Source organism: Pipistrellus kuhlii, unplaced genomic scaffold (assembly GCF_014108245.1).
Source record: "Pipistrellus kuhlii isolate mPipKuh1 unplaced genomic scaffold, mPipKuh1.p scaffold_m20_p_8, whole genome shotgun sequence".
NCBI lineage: Eukaryota > Metazoa > Chordata > Mammalia > Chiroptera > Vespertilionidae > Pipistrellus > Pipistrellus kuhlii.
Window position 1 is genome coordinate 60,900,632 of NW_023425584.1, and position 20,061 is coordinate 60,920,692.

The 20,061-nt window shown below is 36.8% G+C and overlaps 1 protein-coding gene across 2 annotated transcripts in view; it reads right to left on the bottom strand.

The window, feature by feature from the left end:
* Nucleotides 1-20,061, bottom strand: part of LOC118711441 (probable ATP-dependent RNA helicase DDX60) — a 91,213-nt gene that overhangs the window by 9,742 nt on the left and 61,410 nt on the right. For both annotated transcript variants that reach the window (XM_036424525.2, XM_045576584.1), the window contains 9 exons: nucleotides 19,212-19,359; nucleotides 17,562-17,714; nucleotides 16,148-16,252; nucleotides 14,207-14,407; nucleotides 8,842-8,946; nucleotides 8,429-8,570; nucleotides 6,284-6,405; nucleotides 3,966-4,113; nucleotides 2,343-2,485 (listed from right to left, as the gene is read on the bottom strand). In XM_036424525.2, the coding sequence (XP_036280418.1) occupies nucleotides 2,343-2,485; nucleotides 3,966-4,113; nucleotides 6,284-6,405; nucleotides 8,429-8,570; nucleotides 8,842-8,946; nucleotides 14,207-14,407; nucleotides 16,148-16,252; nucleotides 17,562-17,714; nucleotides 19,212-19,359 (1,267 nt within the window). The remainder of the gene's footprint in view (nucleotides 1-2,342; nucleotides 2,486-3,965; nucleotides 4,114-6,283; nucleotides 6,406-8,428; nucleotides 8,571-8,841; nucleotides 8,947-14,206; nucleotides 14,408-16,147; nucleotides 16,253-17,561; nucleotides 17,715-19,211; nucleotides 19,360-20,061) is intronic.

The window sequence follows — 20,061 nt, forward strand, 5'->3', positions numbered from 1 at the left end:
TCGATGTTTCTCTCTCATTGACGTTTCTAGCTCTCTATCTCTCTCCCTTCCTCTCTGTAAAAAATCAATAAAATATATTTAAAAAATAAAAATAAAAATAAAGTGGTCTCCTTGGTATGTCTAGTAACTACGTGGCACCATCCATAGTTAATATTATTGGCTATATTCCCTATGCTGTACTTTAAATTCATGTGACTATTTTGTAACTGCCAATTTATACTTCCTAATCCCTTCACTATGTTCACTCAGTCTGCCTTCCAAACCCCAAACCATTTGTTTTTTAAATCATGTTCCTTATCAGTAAAAATAAGTTTCTTTCCTGCTTCTTCTTTCATAAGTGCTTTATTCTCATTATATAAAACAAATAGCCTGCCCAATTTACTGTTGTAAATTTCCTTAAGGTTTTAAAATGTACAGAGCTTTCCTAGAGAAAGGGAATGACTTTGAAGCCTGTTTAACTTTTTTTTTTTAATTAGATAGTCTCGAGTTATTTGAATTCAACAAAATTGAAGGTGGATCTAATAAAGTTGTTAATTAAGAGAACATTAAAATAGTTTTTGGTGATAGATTGTTCAGTGATTTGGGAAATACAACTCAGAAGATTTTCAAAGAATTGTGTATTATTGTTATAAAAAAAGTTGTTCCATCTCTACCACTCATCTACTTAAATAATGTTTCTCAGGATTCAAATTAAGATTTGATGCTGAAACCCCAACTCATTCTGAAAACAACTAAATATTTATTCGTAGTTCTATGGATTATTAAAAAAATAAACAGGCTCATTAATTTTATTAATACATACATTTACTTTTAGTAATTACTTCTCAAAATTTGTATTTTATCTAAGTTTCTGTGATTAACAGAAAATAACCATTACTTTTGAATTACATACTATTTCAGCTAAGAAATATGAGATAGGGTAACTTCATTACGATGATCACATTAAAGGAAAATTGTGTGGAAAAATGAAGAATCTAAATGCAAGAGAAAGAGAACTACAAATTTTAAATCATTAAAAATTTAATTATTGACTTGCTTTTAACTTGAAAATTGTGGTATTAAAACACTTTGGACTTTTATTCCATTCTATACATTTAAAAAGATGCAATGGTTTAATTTTATTTTTATTTACTTTTAAATTTTAATCCTCACCTGAGGATATTTTTCTACTGATTTTTAGAGATAGTGAAAGAGAGAAATTGGTTGCCTTCTGCAGGAGCCTACAACCAAGGTATGTGCCCTTGACCAGAATTGAACCTGGGACCCTTTGGTCCTCAAGCCAATGCTTTATCCACTGACCCAAACTGGCAAGGGCTGTAACTGTATTATATTAACACTAGAGGCCTGATGCATGAGATTTATGCACAGAAGGTGGGGGAGGGTAGTCCCTCAGCTCGGCCTATACCCTCTTGCAATCCGGGACTTCTCAGGGATGCCTGACTGCAGTTTAGGCCCGATCCTGCAGGGATCCCTGTGAGATAGGACCTAAACTGGCAGTTGGACATCCCTCTCACAATCCAGGACCACTGGCTCCTAACCGCTCATATGCCTGCCTGTCTGATCACCCTTAACCCTCTGCCTGCCTGCCTGCCTGCATACCTGATTATCCCTAGCCACTTGCCTGCCTGTCTAGTTGTCCCTAACCCCTCGACCCGCCTGCCTGATCACCCATACCATTCTGCTTACCTGCCTGATCAGTCCTAACTGTTCGCCTGCCTATCTAATCACCCCTAACCTCTCTGCCTGACTGTCTGATTGCCCCTAATCACTCGCCTGCCTGCCTGATTGCCCCTGTCTGCCTGTCTGCTTAATCACCTTTAACCACTCTGCCTGCCTGATCACCTCTAACTACCTCTGCCTTGCCCCCACAGCCGAGGCTTCAAATACATTATTCCATAATATCAAATGTAACAAAATTTATTATCTTTCTCAAAATATGTATTTAAGATATAAATTATATTTCTGAATGTTGAATCCAACATTCCGATTATTTATTCAGCATATTCCAAGTATGTCCAGTTCTTTGTACTCCATTTTGGGCATCAGTGATCCAGAAAATATATGGGATTTACAGCAACTATAGCGATACTGGGAAATTCCAAAAGTAGTTTAATGTGCTCTTTTCATAGCAAACCTGTGTCAGTATCCCCTAGATTATTCAAGGATGGGAGACAAGTAATGGTTTTATATAGTGGAGCAGGGCCCCTTAGGCCAATCCTAAGAAACGAATCATACCGGCCTAAGAGCACAGTTTTCTGGATATTCCTGTAGACACCCCTGGATGTATAAATTCATTTTTTTTCTTAAAGACTATTTATTTATAAACCTCATTTTCTACTTACATGGCTTGGAGTTTTTGGCTGAAGCAAATCACCATCAGAGTTCCCGGAGAGACAAACAAATGGAGAAACAGCAACTCTTCCTTCCTTGCAGCTCATCAAATGAGACACAAGCTGAGAGTCTTCACATTCTTTCCCTGTAAAATCTGGCCATAACAGGTTGGGATGGATTCGTTTTGTAAAAATTAGCCAAATTATCAAGCCTTAAGTACCTGCTCTGGACCATGCAATTTTCCAGAACCTATATCATACTGAAGACTGAGGAAGATATATCACATGAAGTAAATAGCATCTCTTGGCACAGAATGTATTCAATAAATGTCAGCTATTAATGTTGTTAGCAATATAAAATTTTGTTTTATACTTTATATTATTTGTTTTGATCAACATGTAATAAAAATTAAGTCTTAAATACATTTTTATTGATTTAAGAAAGGAAGGGAGATGGAGATAGAAACATCAATGAGAGAAAATCATTGATGGACTGTCCCCTGCACGCATCCTATTAGGGATCGAGCCTGAAACCAGGGCATGTGCCCTTGAATGGATTCACAGCTGGGACCCTTCAGTATACAGGCTGATGCTCTGTTCACTGAGCCAAATAGGCTAGGGCAAAAACTAAATTTAAATTGTATGCTTTTAAAACACAGAATTATTATTATTTTCTTGGTACTTTTCCCACCGAGCTCAGACTTGACTTCAAAATCTTTTTGGACAGGGTGTAACCACTATCAGTAGGATTGGAAATATTTTTTTCCAATCCTCTTCTTACAAAACACCAGATCATGCATCAAAATTGGCCCCAATTTGTAATGGAGGCAAGATATTCACATTCTCTTACTCTGCCTCCTCTGAGATGCTCACAGTGCACCACTGTTATCTGATTTTGTTCATGTTGCTTCCCATTTTAATAGACCCAGAAAGCAACAAGCTCCATCTCTTGGACTTTTTTTTTCAATTGAGAATGTTGGATATAACATAATCAGGAAATTACTACCCAAAGCTCAACCCAGTCCCTTATCCTAGAAACTTATTTTCTCTTTACTTTCCCCTAGAAGAAGAGTTCCATCTAATAGCCCGTGAAAAACAATAGCAAAGATTAATAGTGTGTGCCTATGTGCTAGGCAGTTGTAAGATATTCACGTTACCTTAATTATTTAAACCTCACTCAAACTAAGTAGATAACGTTATTGTTGAGAAAATTGAAGCATGAATATCATGGTCATTTGTCCAAGGACTCACTGCTAATAAGTAGCAGAGCCAAAGTATACATCCAGGTATTTGCTAAGAGTCGATGCTCATTAACATTATGTGTATTTCTTCTCAAGTGAAAAAAGGTGACCGAATAGTCTCTAGTTTCTCTTCATCTCATATATGCTCTTCCTCCATTTTCCAGGCTTATCCCAAAAAGAAACCTTTAATCAAGATTATTTATAAATGACTCTATCGAACTTCAATCTCCACTGTCCTTTATATTTTTAATAATTTCTTTGGGAAGCAGAGGAATCTTCTAATTCTAAGACAGACTGTTATTTCCAGGGCTCTGTTCTTCTTCTGGGATAAAATAATCTTGGGCAAGATTATTTATGTCTTAAGTTGTTCCACAATGAAGATAGATACACTTACTTATTTTTGACAGTGGAAGTTGATATTCCTGTTTCATATCAGCCAATTTGGAAACAATTAGAAGGAAGGAGGCAAAGTCCTTTGTAATTTGCATGTTATACTTATGTAAAGCAGCATTAAAATCCTCAGGGAGATCCTCCAGGAACACCTAAATGATCAAGGATATCATCAAGGATTCAAAATGATGAAATATTTTGCAGAGAGGTCCATATACATTCCTTAAAAACTGAAATTTTGGAAGAAGGCCGAAGATCAATACAATATAATTCTACAATTATCTACTGTATATCTTTAATAATCTGATGTTTTTGTTCCTTCACCTATGAAATTAAGGTAACATTCACTTTTGTTTCCATTTGCATTTATCAAAACCAATAACTGCTCTTAAAAATGTGTGATTTCATGCTACTTCATCTAAACCACTTTTTAAATATAAGCATTGCTTCAAATAAAGTAGACTTGTGAATAGTTCCAAGCAAATCTAGTGATATATTTGGAGAGCAGGCAACAATACAAAATATACCGTATATGCCTGGAATAAACCTCACTCTTTTGTGAAGGTTATTAAAACCTCACTAATTCATTTTGTTAATTATTCTATCAATTACAATATTAAAAAAATAAAATCAGCAAAGTTGCAGGATATAATATCACCATTTAAAACTGAGTGGTGTTTCTGTATACTAAGTATATGAAAAGGAAGGCAATCTCACTCAAAACAGCATCAAAAAGGATAAAATATTTAGGAATAAATTTAACCAAGTTAGTGAAACATCTCTATACTGAAAAGTATAAACCACTGATGAAAGAAGTTATAGCAGACATGCTAATGGAAAGAAGTTATAGAAGACATGTTAATACCATGTTCATGGATTAAAATAATTGGTACTGCTATGATGTCAACACTCCCCAAGTTAATCTACAGATTTGATGCAATTTCTAACAAAATCTTTTTTAAAATCTTTTTTAAAAAAATTTTTGTTACCAAAGTAGAAAAAAAAATCTTAAAATTAATATGGAATCATGAAAGATCCTGAATAGCCAAACTTATCTTGAGTAAAAGAACAAAGCTGGAGGCATCACACTTTGTTTCAGAATACATTACAAAGCTAAAGTAATTAAAACAGCATGGTATTGCCGAAGCCAGTTTGGCTCAGTGGATAGAGCGTCTGTCTGCAGACTGAAAGGTCCCGAGTTCGATTCTGGTCAAGGAAGGGCATGTACACTGGTTGCAGGCACATTCCTGGTAGGGGGTGCGCAGGAGGCAGCTGGTCAATGTTTCTAACTTTCTATCCCTCTCCCTTCCTCTCTGTGAAGAATCAATAAAATATATTTTAAAAAAATAATAAATAAAACAGTATGGTATTGTCATAAGGACTGAGATATACATAGATCAATGTAACAATATAGAGAGTTCAGAAACAAATCCATAGATATGTGGCAAGCAGATCTTTAATAAGGTAGCCAAGAACACATAATGGGGAAAGGAGAGTCTCTTCAACAAATGGTGTTGGCAAAACTTGATATACACATGTAAAAAAAAAATGAAATTGGACCCTTACCATACACTTTTCATAAAAGTAAACTCAAATGAATTAAAGACTTAAATGTAACACCTAAAACCAAAACCTATAGAAGAAAATATAGTTATATTGGTTTTATCAATACTTTTGTTAATATATAATACCAGAAGTGTAGGAAACAAAAAATAAAAATAAACAAGTGGGACTATATCAAGCTAAAAAGCTCCGAATAGAAAAGGAAATAATCAACAAAGTGAAAAGGCACTTCCAGAATGGGAAAAAATATTTCTAAACCATCTACATGATAGAGATAAAGGATTTGAATAGACATTGCTCCAAAGAAGACATACAAACAGTCATTGTGTGTGTTAAAGTTGCTCAACATCACTAATCACAAGGAAAATGCAGATCAAAGCCACAATACAAAAAAAGAAAAAACAAACAAAAAGAAACTCACAAAAAGATAAGAGTTGAAGATGTAGAAAAATCGGAAACCTTAGATACTGTTGTTGGGAATGTAAATTGGTATAGCCACTATGGGAAACATATGGAGGTTTTTTAATTAAATGTAGGATTCAATTGTTTTATATACAAACTAGTGGCCTGGTGTGTGAATTCATGCACACTTCTATTATAGAGAAAGGGCAAAAATAAATATTAAAATATTTCTTCTAATTAATTCCCCTTTAATGTGCATGAATTCACACATTTAATAAAATTCTACTGCTGCTGAATCATTTATGGTTGGATTTATTGATCTTAAATATTTAGTGTTATCAGAATAATAACTTTTACCTTTGATTGATGAAACTTGACAGTACTTTCTTGGAACTTTGCTGGAATATATCTTCTTCCAAACAGATTTGCCAACACCAATACAAGCTTTTCCATAACATCTTGAGAAAAACATTTTGAGCCTACATAAAACAAAGTATTTTGTTAACAAATGTAAAAATGTATGTTAATACTATATTTAATGTTTAAATTGAATATTATTTTGCATTTCATTTCAGGTAAACTAACATTTTTAACAAATACAGCAACTAAGGAATAATTCTATCTGCTGGAAATTTTATGTCTATGCCTTCTTTTATATTTTTGCTACTCCTACTCAACTTGGGACTTTAGTTATTCTAACCAAGAATTGTCTTATAATCTTGCCTGGATTCTTCCCTCTTCAGTTGATGATCAGTTTTCCTAAAGCATTTTATGATCACATATCTCACCTATTCAACAATCTCTGATTATATCTCAGTGTATCATAAACACCTTCCAATCTCCTTAGCCTAGCACTTAAGACTTTACAAAATTCAGCCCACAAATAATCTCTCTCTACCTTATCTTTCTGTCATTTATATTAAGATACTAGTGGCCCGGTGCACAAAATTCATGCACATTAAAAGGGAATTAATTAGAGGAAATATTTTAATATTGCTATTTGAACTTTCTCTATAATAAAAGTGTCAGAGATGAAAGAAAATTAGTAAAACGTATATGAAAATCTCCCTCCTATCAGAGTCAGGCATTCCGTGAGACCCAGAGTCAAGTTCCTGCCCACCCACGTGCACTTTGAAATTGCACGAGACCCAGACCTGGCTGGCTCCACCCTCGTCAAGCCCCATAGGGTGGGAGGAGCAACCTCAGGTTCCCCATCAAGCCCCGTCAGGCTGGGGCAAAGCCTCATGTTCCCTGGCCTGGTACCAGGTGGGGAGTAGGGCCTCAGGTCCCCTGTCAAGCCCCACCAGTCAGGAGGTGCTGCCTCAGGTCCCCCAGCCCAGGCACAAGGGCTCGAGGGAGGGACAACCATTTTCATATTAGCTCTTTATTATATAGAATATTATATAGGATAGGATGGTCAATTTGACTTACTTTCAGTCCATCACAACACATGAGAATTATATTATAGTGGTTTAAAAGACGCCAAGTTAAGAACTTGGGCTCTGGAGGAAGACTATTTATATTTGAGTCCTGGCTCCGACACAAAATTTGTGACCATGGCAATTTATTTAACTCCCCTGTGCCTCAGTTTCCTCATTTACAAAATAGTGATAGCCATGTTATCTATCTTATAAAGTTACCAAATTTTCTATCTTTATGTTTGTGACCACATACACTGCCCTCTCCACATGCACACATAGTAATAAACATAAACTGCGTGTCCTGTAACATGAAATTATTCCTTCTTTCACAGAGTCTTCGGGAGGACATTTTCCTGAGTATCCTTCCACCAAACAATGCATGTTCAGAATATAGTAACTAGGACCATAGTACAAATAGAGTATTTCTATCAATTGATGATACGGTAGAAGACAAAGTAATGTTGAAAAAGGCAGATTACACCAGTTTATCTCAAGGACACTGGTTAAGGGGTCTATTTAATTATAAAAATCAAACATTGTATTATAATAAATGTAATATTATTACACAGGCATTGCAAATGAAATTAACAAAAAAATAATACTGGCAAAAACAAACTTAGGGTGAAAATAAGATTCTAGATTATGCAATTAATATACTATCAGCTATTTAAATACAGTATAGTTATATTCAAAGAAAAGAGATTGGGAGAAATATTCATAAATAATAGCAAATATGTTTAACATAATGCTTTCCTTTTTCTGTGTTGAGCACATACTAAGTTTAATTAAAAGAAAATGTTTATGAAAATATTATATATTATTTAATGTGTTCTGAATCCTGGAGTCAAGGAATCACTGAAGTTAATAAAAAGTTGACATTTTAAAATAGGTATCACAAAATATACCTACATATAATCTACATTAGTAGATAGGTAAAAGTTTATTTTACTTAATTTAGTATCACTAAATTATCTGAATATTATCTTTTATTTTCTTTGTAGAAAAAATATTCCTGAAATGTTAACTTCACTATAGCCTATATTGCTAATTTTAGACTATACACAAGAAACATCAAGCCTACCTTTCTCAGTTGGCTGACAGAGATTATGGAAAAGGCCACTTACAAGAAAACTGACAAAAACAAGATTAGAAGGCTCATGATAATGCAAATGTGACACAAGTCCAGCAAAACCCATTGGGTTACCTTCTTGATCCAAATAGCCCTAAAAAACAAACACAATCTATTAGTTTGACTCAATTCACCATTTTTATTAATCAATAAGTAATGTCTCAAGTGCCAGTTTAAAACAGTAATTAATGCTAATATAAGAGAGACTGGTAATCATTACCTGGCCCAGTGTTGATAATTATATAAATTATAATAGAAGTAATGTTAATCATTGGATATAACATTCTAAAGATCACAATTAGTACATCATGATAAGAAATAGAGATGGTGGCAATCTTATGTCACAAAAAGAAGTACAATCATACCTCTTTCACCAGGAACTGCAAGGAAAATAAGAAGTAAAGTTTTAGCATCTCCATGGTTTTGGGCTGTTTGAAGGACAGCAATGAATGCTTTAGCACTGACAGCACCTTTAAAGAAGAAAACTTGAAGTCACCCCATGTTGGTGATACAAGATACATTTGTAAATAATACAGGTGTGCAAAAACCGGTTTGGCTCAGTGGTAGAGTGTCAGTCTGTGGACTGAAATGTCCCAGGTTTGATTCCGGTCAGGGGCATGTAAATTGGTTGCAGGCACATCCCCGGTAGGAGGTGTGCAAGAGGCAGCTGGTCGATGTTTCTCTCTCATTGACGTTTCTAGCTCTCTATCTCTTTCCCTTCCTCTCTGTAAAATATCAATAAAATATATTTTTTAAAAATAATAATAAATAAATAAATAATACAGGTGTGACACAATTTTTTAAATTGTTCTGTATATTATGAGGTTTTGACACCTTAAAAAACCAGCCTGGCTGGGGAAAGACCAACCCTCCCGGGACTAGTAATACATAAAGATAACAACTTGCCTAAAGTTGTTATCTTTATGTATTACTATGTATTCTATGCAAACCAACCACACTCAAGTTCATACCCCAACTATTCCCTTGCCTAACTCACACACCAAGGCAATATTCCTCTTGCCCTAAATCATCCCAGAGCCAAAGACCAGGCAAGTTAGACGTCACTCACATAGCCCAAAGCCTTTGGAATTATTCAAATTAGAAAATCCTAAACTGTTTACTCTGACTTGTCTAGCCTTTCCTGTGGAAACTCACATAAAGGCAGTGGCCTAAGCTGCCCCCTGCTCGTGTCTTCTTCCTCCTGACCACCCCGGTGTGTTCTGCATGTAGTCCTGGATGGCATGCTATGCCTCCTGTCACTAGGACCTCTAAGAATAATACTTTGTTCTTCTGAGCCTCTCCTTTGTCTCCTGTTGTGGCCTTGTTGGCAAAGGTAGCCAGTTAGGTATTAAAGGAAAAGGGAACAAAACTGGCTAAGCCTGATTAACTGGAGAGTTACAGCTTCACCTACAACCCAGGGGATAAGCACATCCTTGGCCAAAGTCCCAAGCAGGCAGAAAGACAGTCTTCCCAATCTCCCCAGGGAACAACTGGATTACAGAAAGGGAGGGATAAGCAGTAAGAGGGAAATTCCTTGGATGGGCAATGTGCAGTGGAAGCCTGATGATGAAGCAGAACTTTGAGGCATGCAGAGTGGAAGCTACAGTGGTGACAAAAAAGGGGAGGGGCCTCGTCTGGGAAAAGGATTGGATAGGATAAGGTCACAAAACCCAACAAGATTCAAGATAGGGATTGGATAGAGCACATGTGTCAAACACAAGGCCCGCGGGCCAAATCCGTCCTGCCAGGCCTTGCAATGTGGCCCGCACCGCGCTGTCATCACTGCACTCCGCTGCGTTTCCATCACAATGACAGTTTATGACTGTTCAGTAAACCATTCGGCCCGCGATTTAGGCTGGATTTTAGATTTTGGCCCCTTCTCTGATTGAGTTCGACACCCCTAGGATAGAGAGAGGGCCCAGCACAGCTCTAGGAAAGCCCAGGAAACATGTTGGACAGTTTGAAAGACAGCCTGCTTGTTTCTGAAACCCAGAAAAAATATAGATTAGCAAGGACCTCAGGGAAGCTGCTACTAGAGCCTGCCTCCCCTCTGTATCCCCTAGGGCATATTACCGTTATTTTCCGGTGTATAAGACGACTTTTGAACCCAAAAGTCAACCGGAAAAAAAAAAAAAAATTATGGGGTGTGGGGGGTTGTCGTCTTATACGCCGAGTATATCCCGAAAAACGTCTCAATATGCCGCTAAACGAATTTTCCAACTCGATCCCGCACCAATCCCTGCAAGGCTGCTCAGACTGCCTCTCTAACTCAGCCAATCCAAGCAGGCTTTTTATGCATGCAAATTATACATGTTCTGTACCCGAAGCTACACTGTGTTCTAGTAAAAAGCCTGCTCAGATTGGCCAGAGTCAGAGAGGCGGTCTATTATAGCCTTTGAACCTTTGCTTGTTGTGATTGGCTCACCGTGGTACATACAGTTGCAGCACAGGAACGTTCTGTGTAGCCAAAGCTGCTGTATCAGGACACATACAGTGAGTTAAAAGGTACCGTAATAGAACATTCTGTGTGTAGCTGAAGCTACAGTACTGTATAACCCCGGCCTAAAAGATTAGTGGATGTACAACAAATGGCTGGTAGAAAAGAATCCATCATGGCTCCAGCAAGAAGAAGGAAATTTGAAGCCAGTTTCAAACTGAAAGTTGTAAACTTTGCCAAGGAACACAATAACTGTGCTGTGGCAAGACAATATGGAGTAACAGAAAAAATGGTCCGAGACTGGAAAGCAAATGAAGATGCATTAAAGAGTATGCCAAGGAGTAAGTATGCATTAAGAAGAGGCACCCCTTATTAGCCAGAACTCGAAAAGCATGTATCGATAGCAGACATGGTTCTTGAGCATCGTCAAAATGGTTATGTAGTGACACGAAACAAAATACGTATGTTTGCACTTCAGTGGGCCAAATGTAACCCAGATAACAGCAAAGGATTTAAGGCCACTGTATCCTGGAGTACTAGGTTCTTGGAAAGGCGCAATCTGGTACTGAGGCAAAAGACCAAAATTGCACAAAAATTACCTGCAGATCTTGATGGCAAAGTAAGTCTTTTCCATCAATATGTAATACAACAGCGCAAGAAACATGGCTATGCATTAAGTCAGATCGGAAATATGGATGAAACTCCTATGAATTTTGATATGGTTGGAAATAAAACTGTTAATCCAAAAGGTGCAAAAACAGTGTTAATTAAAACAACAGGACATGAGAAGTCCAGTTTTACAGTGGTACTAGCATATATAGCTGATGGTGCCAAACTAAGACCAATGATTATTTTTAAAAGAAAAGCAATGCCGAAAATCAAGTTCCCTGTTGGAGTTTTTGTACATGTGAATGAAAAAGGATGGATGGATGAAGGGGTAAAGCTATGGTTTGATAATGTATGGAGTAGGCGACCAAGTGGACTTCGTCAAGAACGTAGCCTACTGGTGTGGGATATGTTCAGGGCTCATTTAACTACCAGCACAAAGAACAGGCTGGCAAGAATAAACACAGATGTGGCACTTATTCCTGGAGGATTGACATCATTGGTACAGCCACTGGATGTGTGCCTAAACAAGCCATTTAAAGATCGCATTAGAGAACAGTGGAATGAGTGGGTGGTTAGCGGCAAAAAGTTATTCACAAAAGGAGGAAACATGCGTGCGCCACAATTGGATGTTTTGTGTGACTTTGTCAATAAAAGCCTGGAATGATATTACTGAAGAAACAGTAATCAGGTCTATCAAGAAGTGTGGCATATCAGATTCTTTGGATGATATGGAGGATGACTTCTTGTGGCAAGATGAAGGGGAAGCCGAAGCTGAAGCCACACCATCTGATTCGGAATTTGATCCATATGATGACTGTCTTACAAATGTACCACAAGAAGTCAATGATGAACTTATGATGTCAGAAGAAGAACATGATGAGGATTTTGAAGGATTTTAAGCTCACAATGCTCCTCTGCCTAGAAAAACCTCTTATCATCCCAGTCACAAACAAGCGTTTTCTGCAAGTTCTTCATGTAATTTTCTTTCCAGATGATGCCATCATTGTTAATGTTCTCTTTTGTATTTCTTGTTTCTCGGTCAAGTTCATGGCATTGCCATTTGTGAAGAGACCTTCCATTTATCGTATCAATGTACGGTATATTACGGTATGTTCGAAAAATGTCATTCATTAAAAATTTAATTAAAAAAAGAACTGGTGTTGCCTCGGAAGTGGGGGGTAGTCTTATACAGCGAATATAGGCCTAAACCTATGTTTTAACTGTAAAATTAGGGGTCGTCTTATACACTGGAAAATACGGTATTTCTTTTCACCCCAATAATTCTTGCCACTGTGTTTATACTTTCACACCTATGTCCCAGAAATTCTTTTCTCTGACATCTCAAGAGCCCATTTCTTCTGGCAATAGCTTCATCTGATTGACCATCACATAAAAGAATATAAAATATGATACACAATACCCATATCTATTATAGCACATACACCAGCACTATATAGGATTCAATTAGATTTCATATTACTTGTTTTACCATGTTCTTAGATGGCAGATCTATCCTTTAACGAACAGAACATACAAAACAGAATAATCATAAATGAATGATACTGCCAAATAATCTGGGAATAAATGCAAATTGAGTTGAAAAGCTTATAGCTCTTGGATTGTTCTGGGGGAAAATAAGTAATGTATTATTCCATGTCCTATAATATTATACAATATACAGAGTGGACAGGGTCCTATAGGAACTCTAATTAGTCAGTGTATGACAGATGTTCAAGGCCACTCTGAGCATGGGAATCCTAATTAATGTATTCAAGGCTAATTTTCTACCTGCAGCTACAAAAGCAGGGATGCAGCAAGCTACAAACTCCTGGATGTGACTTTCTATAGCCCACATACTGAGGTCACTTTTAGGCATAAAGCTTCTTTTGTTTGAGCTTATTTGAGCTTGTATATAAGTTGCCACTGATGCGCCTGTGGTTGGTTCCTATATAGCTTCTATGTTGCGGGCTTCATTGTATAGAAGATGTATTACTATCCTAGGTGAGGTTGTTTTGCCGAGGTGAGGTTGTTTTGCTAGGATGGTTCTTATGCTTGCTACTGTATTAGCAAGAGAGAACGTCTTTTCTGAAAAAATAAAACCTTCAGGAAAATTTGTAACCTTGTTCTGAAGTTCAATTTAGTATAAATATACAATTTAATATAAATATAAAATTTATATATTTATATTCCACTTAATGTAAGTATAAAATTTGTGTTAAAAACCAAATATATAAAAAAAAAATTCATGCCTAGAAAAATGACTTTAAGACGACCAAGATGATAATGTAATTGTCTTTGAAGAGAGGAAATAGGTATGGGTATATTTTTCAACTTTCAACTTTCTATATTATCCAAATATTATTTTATAAACTTGGGTTACTTTTTTAATGAAAAATAGACTTTTATTATAAAATAATCATAAAAAATATTTTTGTCCCTAATGGTGAAAACAGGAATCTAACCCAGACCTTTTTCAATCCATAGCCAGCACCCTTAACAACTACTATAGAACAATGTCTATCACACATGAAAACCATAATCTTGGGTGATGCCAAATGCCCATTCAGCTACAAATTCTACAACTGATATAGGAGACAAACAAAACTAACAGACCCAATTCTTTATTATTCAGGATGGTACAAAGCATTAAAGATTGATGAAACAAAAAGTTAATGCTACAGTACCTTTGCTTGGGCGTCCTCTGGGTCATCTGCCTTCGAAGCCAGGACCATGAGTCGCAGAATCATGGTTATGCTGAAGGGAAAGTGTCCTCTCAGCTCTGGAACATTGGATTTTATGAGTTTTTGTATTTTGGGAAATGGAATATCAAAGAAATATACATCTCCCAGCAGGTCTTGACCTCGTCTTCCAGCACGTCCAGACATCTAGAAACAGAAAGAATAACAGTGTGAGATTTATCTACCTACTTTTAACATCACATTTAGAAGCAAGCCTTTACATTGGGTTGGAGCAAGGAAAATGTGCCTACACGACACCATCAACTTACTTCACGTAAAATCCAATTATGTAGCCTTTAGGAAATTTAACAAGGCTGGGGAGAGCTGAAAATCAGATGTTTATCATTATTATGAACTTATTTCATGTAAAAAAATTGTGCTAGGTAAATGTATAATCTATAGAAGAAACAAACAAACAAGCCAAACAACAACAATAAAAAAAACACCAAAACAAACAAACAAACAAACAAAAAGACCAAATCCTCATTTCAAGTTTATTTACAGCTTAACTTATACCAGTTATCTTCCTTCCCATCTCCTCCTTACTCATCCTCTTCTCTCTCACAGACAAGTGTGCTGAGTTACAAACCACCATAAAAATCGTGTACTAGTTGAGAAAATACACAAGTGAGGTAAAATTCCGAAACACTGCTTGTAAAAGGCAAGATAAGAACAAACTCTTTACAGAAATTATATTAGTTCTGGGTTTTAAGTGTTTAGATCGTGCTAAGTTCTTGAAACTGTTTTTATACAAACCTCACAGCTATATGAGGTAAATCGACTCATTTCCCCCATCTTACAATGCAGAAACCAGGACATGGGGAGTATCAGAAACTTGCCCATAGTCATATGCCCAGGACATTGTTTGAGCGATCCAGGAGTCAAACCCTGACATTTTGACTTTCAAATTCATTATCTGAAATATAATACCGTGGCTCAACAGTCCTAAATATGAGGCTCCCAAAGTTGAGATGAGAGGAGAGTTCATACACAGCTGAGAACCAGGGGGAAAATCAAAAGGACAGGGGTTGGTACAGTAGGAGGAAGGTGGGGAAGGGACAAGGGTCTATAAAGGTTACAAAGTATTTAGAGCCCAGCCAGTGCGGCTCATTGGTTGAGTGTCAACCTATAAACCAGAAGGTTCAATTCCCAGTCAGAGCACATGCCTGGGTTGCAGGCTTGATTCTCAGTGGGGGGTGTGCAGGAGGCAGCAGATCAATGATTCTCATCATTGATGTTTCTATCTCTCTCTCTCCTTCTCCCTTCCTCTCTGAAATCAACCAATCAATAAATCAATCAACATCTTTTTTAAAAGAAGTGTTTAGAGAGAAAGGGAGAGGGGGGCATTTTGATAAAATCTTGAGTATTGGCTAATATATCTAAAATTGACACCTCCAGCAAAAAATATTCATCAAATGTTCCTGAGCCTGGAAACCACATGAAGACAAACTATACCACATGCGGGACAGATCTGAGTAAGGAAAAGTGAAATTCAGGAACAATGTCATGTGCACAGATACTGAACAAGAAAATGCTCATAGACACTTTCACTATGAATCTTCCCTATAAGTCACTTCATTTAAATTCTTGCAGTGCTATGGGATAGTAATTATTATTTCTATTCTGGAGATAAGAAGGATCCCGCAGTTTGCATATCTCACCTGAGGTCACATGTCTGGATAGTGATGGTCACATAACCCCCCACTCAAGAAGTTTTCATTATACCGCAGCTAAAAATGACAGGCCAGCATGACTAAACATCAAGGTGTGCCAGCCCATAAATTGCAGCATGTTGGTAAACTAAAGGCTCATATTTTCTTTATTTTATGGCCATATTTCCTTTATTTTTTGCCATATGCAATAAAGAATTGATGCAGATCACAATACCTGTCTGTAATTTAAAGCATCCAGATACACTGAGTTTTGAGCAAAAACCACAGATTTACAAGGCATATTGATTCCTAAAGCAAGTGTCCCGGTAGCTGTCACCACCTAGAGAGAGAATAAAGCAATTACCTCATAAAATAAGATTTCTATAAAATGCCATTTAGTTACTGAATTTTAAACTTCAATTAAACCACAGTGGTGTTCTTGCTATTCAACAAACATATCAAGCACATTCCTACCTCAGGGCCATCATACATGATCTAATAACTACTATGTAACAGGTACTAACCAATGAACACAGAAAACGGGGGGGTGAGGCATGAATGGGAGGGATGGGAGGGTAATGTAAGGATAAGAACACATATATAATATCTTAATCAATAAAGAAATTAAAAAAAACAACAGGTACTATTTTAGACAGGATATGTTGATGCAAATAGGTGTACCTCTCTCCCTCAATTCATAATGATGCAGAAAAGTTTGTCCCATTATTGGCTTTTAAAATTAAGAAATAACTTGTTATTATTGAAGAGAAAAGCTAAGCAGAGTTGTTAATGATATATTTTGAGATTTTTTTTTTCCAGACTACAGATATACCCTTTAATTATGGTGTCAGAATTTTCCTCACATTTACTAACACCAAAATTAAAAGATATCCAGAGTAGGAAAATCAGTCTCAAACTCAATCTTTCTTTCTCTAACACCCCCTCTCTCAACACGTGCAGGTGTATGCGCACACACAGACAGACACACACACACACACACACACACACTCTGCACATCCTACAAAAATTTAATATGGATAACTTGGAAAAGGCTCTACTTTAAGATATTATTAAAGATCTAAACTACTAGGTAATTTTACAAACCCTCTTTGTGAATTTATCCAGATTATTCCCATGCGTTTCATGGGACATAAATAAAACATAACAATGGTTTGGTTTGCAAGCTATTTCAGGAAGTCTTCCTCTTGTCCACTCTCAGTGATAAGACAGCATTTAGGAGTGACACATCTAAGAACTCTGCCAAGATATGCAGTGGGGCCATGAGGAAGTGATACATTCTTGCTCTTCTTTGAGCTATTTTGAGAAAAGATCTGATTAAAGCACCATCAAAAATGTTGACTAGGCCCATGAGAGAGTGTCTATAGCTAAAATTATACGAACAGCTGACAAAATTCCCTAGATACTATGAATGAAAAAGAAAGGGGTTCTTCTAAGATCAGCATAGGTAATTTAATTATAGAAATATTTGGAAGTGTCTCTTTAGGAACTGTTTTAATTTTACAAAAGAGACCATTAAAGGGAATGATACATTTCAAGCCCTCTCTTTCAATTAAATGAGATGAGAAACATGGGTATTCAGTTTTATGTTAGGCACAGCTTCAAATGTTAGAATGAAAATATTTACTTACCCTAATAAATCCTTTCCTAAAAAGAATTTCAACTAACTGTTTTTCTTTGGCATACAAACATCTGTGATGATATCCGATACCCCTTTCTGCCAAAGCCTTCAGTTCTGCACCTCTTCTTAAGAGTTTTACTCGATTAAACACCATCTGCAAAAGCTGAAAGAAGCAAGAGTTTTAGGGATTTTGATGATTTTTTTCTACTTTTAACTTTAAATCAATAAAAAGTGTTTAAGTGAAAATAACAGGCACAGTATGCCATCATTTGGCTACATGAGGCAACTCTTTGAAATTGACTGAACATGAGTACAAAGTACGTTTTACAGCAGCCACCTTAACTATTGGAAACACTTCCAAATCTTTGAGTGGAAAATCTTGCACTGTTTCACCACCACCCCACCTCCCTTCCACTGCAGGGGCAGGAAGTACTGACAAAGCAGTAGATAAACGACCCAGAGGAAGTGTGAATGCATGACCTCTCCTGCCTGAGCTCAGCTCTCTAGTAGAGCCTTAGGAGTTTCCAAGGAGTGAGGGAGAGGGAGAGGGAGAGGGAGAGGGAGAGGGAGAGGGAGAGGGAGAGGGAGAGGGAGAGGGAGAGAGAGAGAGAGAGAGAGAGAGAGAGAGAGAGAGAGAGAGAGAGAGAGAGAGAGAGATCCAAAAGAGCAGGTTCTTTACCCTATATGGTCTGGGAATGTTTACTTGTAACTGTAAATTGGTCACAAATGATCTTAAAAATATTTATGCACTAAGGAAGAAATCCACTTGTGCACAGAGTAACATGTACAAAGATAAATACTGCTTATGAGGAAAAAAAGAATCCCTAAGGCATTTTAGCTTACAGTCAGCCATCCATACAGAATATCAAGGCTCTATTAAAAATGATTGTGTAATACATGGTTCTTAAAAAGGAAGAGACCACGTAGTTTATAGAAGAATGCATACAATGGGTGGATGGATGGAGATATATATATATATACATTTACATATATATATACACATATATATATACTGTGTATATATCCATACTTTATGTATTTGTGTGTGCACTTGTGCACGCACAAATAAAATATACAAAAGATTCATCTAGAAAGGTAATAATTACTTCTGATTGATGGCATTGCTATTAATTTGTATTTTCAAACTTGTCTACCATAGACATAAATTATTTTATTTAGAAAAAAACATTTTTAAAAAGAAATGGCATACTACTTGTAGATATTTTAGAGTGTGTGTGAGTGTGTGTGTGTGTGTGTGTGTGTGTGTGTGTGTTTGGTGAAATGTCTTGACTATAATATTAAGAGATTTTGAGAGATTCTGGGTACATTGTATAAAGCATCCTGGACCAATTATTCAATGAGGCATATGAGACTGAAGTCCAGAATTCAAGCTGTGATAAACAGTATCACAGACACAAATAATGAAAAAGCAGGCACTCTCAAGGGTTAATGATTAACAAGCAAGAAATAATCTATAAATCCTTCTTAGACCTTTTCACCAGAGCCCTTAAGAATCTTGTGTAGCCAAGAGGTCACAGACAGAGATGTCTCACCTGGTAGGGATTTACCTCATTTTTTACTTTCCACACTGTCTATCACTGAGAATTAAGGGCTGGTGTGAAATCATTCCCTCAAGCACGGTTTCATTGGAAGTGCTCACCTCGTTGTCTACTTTTTTCCTGTCAGCATAGGTGTACTCCTGAGGGATTTCTAGGCTCTTCTCTAGAATCTGGAGTAGATTGTTATGTTCAGCTTCATGTATTAGGCTTTTATTCATATTCCTGGGCTTCTTCTGGCTTTTTTCATCCCTGTTTATAAAAACAAATTTTAAGTAATGAATAATCAAATGTGACCACTATATGAAGCCAAAGACTTCCCAAAGCTCCCTTTGGAACCCAGATATTCACTCATGTATACATCAGTCTTCTTCCTCTAATGAACTTCCTCATTGGCCTCTGAAATTTGTTTTCCCTATCAAAAAAAATTTAATTATGTACCCATATTTTCTCTATTTCCTCGCTAAACGGAGCTTTCTTACGAAATCCACTACCGCCACATGACCTCGCTTCCCCTTGCTATAATGGTTCATCTGCTAAAGTGATGATCATTTTCTCCTTCCTAGCCTTCATAACACTAGGCTTGTGGGTGAGGTAGATGTCCTCCTTGCCAACTGCAGGCCATTCTCTTTCTCTCTTTGTGGTGGATGCTACAGCTGCTCTGAGTTTGGTTGTTAAAGGCTCTTTGCTTTCCCGTTCCCTGAAGAATTGCCCTCAATTGACAACAGTCTCCTGGAAATTCATGGGAAGTTACCACTTCTCTTGGAAATGGGGAAGTGGCTCACATCTAGTAACTGACTGAGAGGAGGTACAAAAGTCAGCAAACTGGGACAATCTTTCTGTTGGACAAGGCTTAGGCAATATTCTAGCAAAACCTGCATCCTTACTTATATTCCTCGCCTTCCATGTTTTGCTTCTCTCACTTTCTTACAGTCTCTCGTGAACACTTAAATA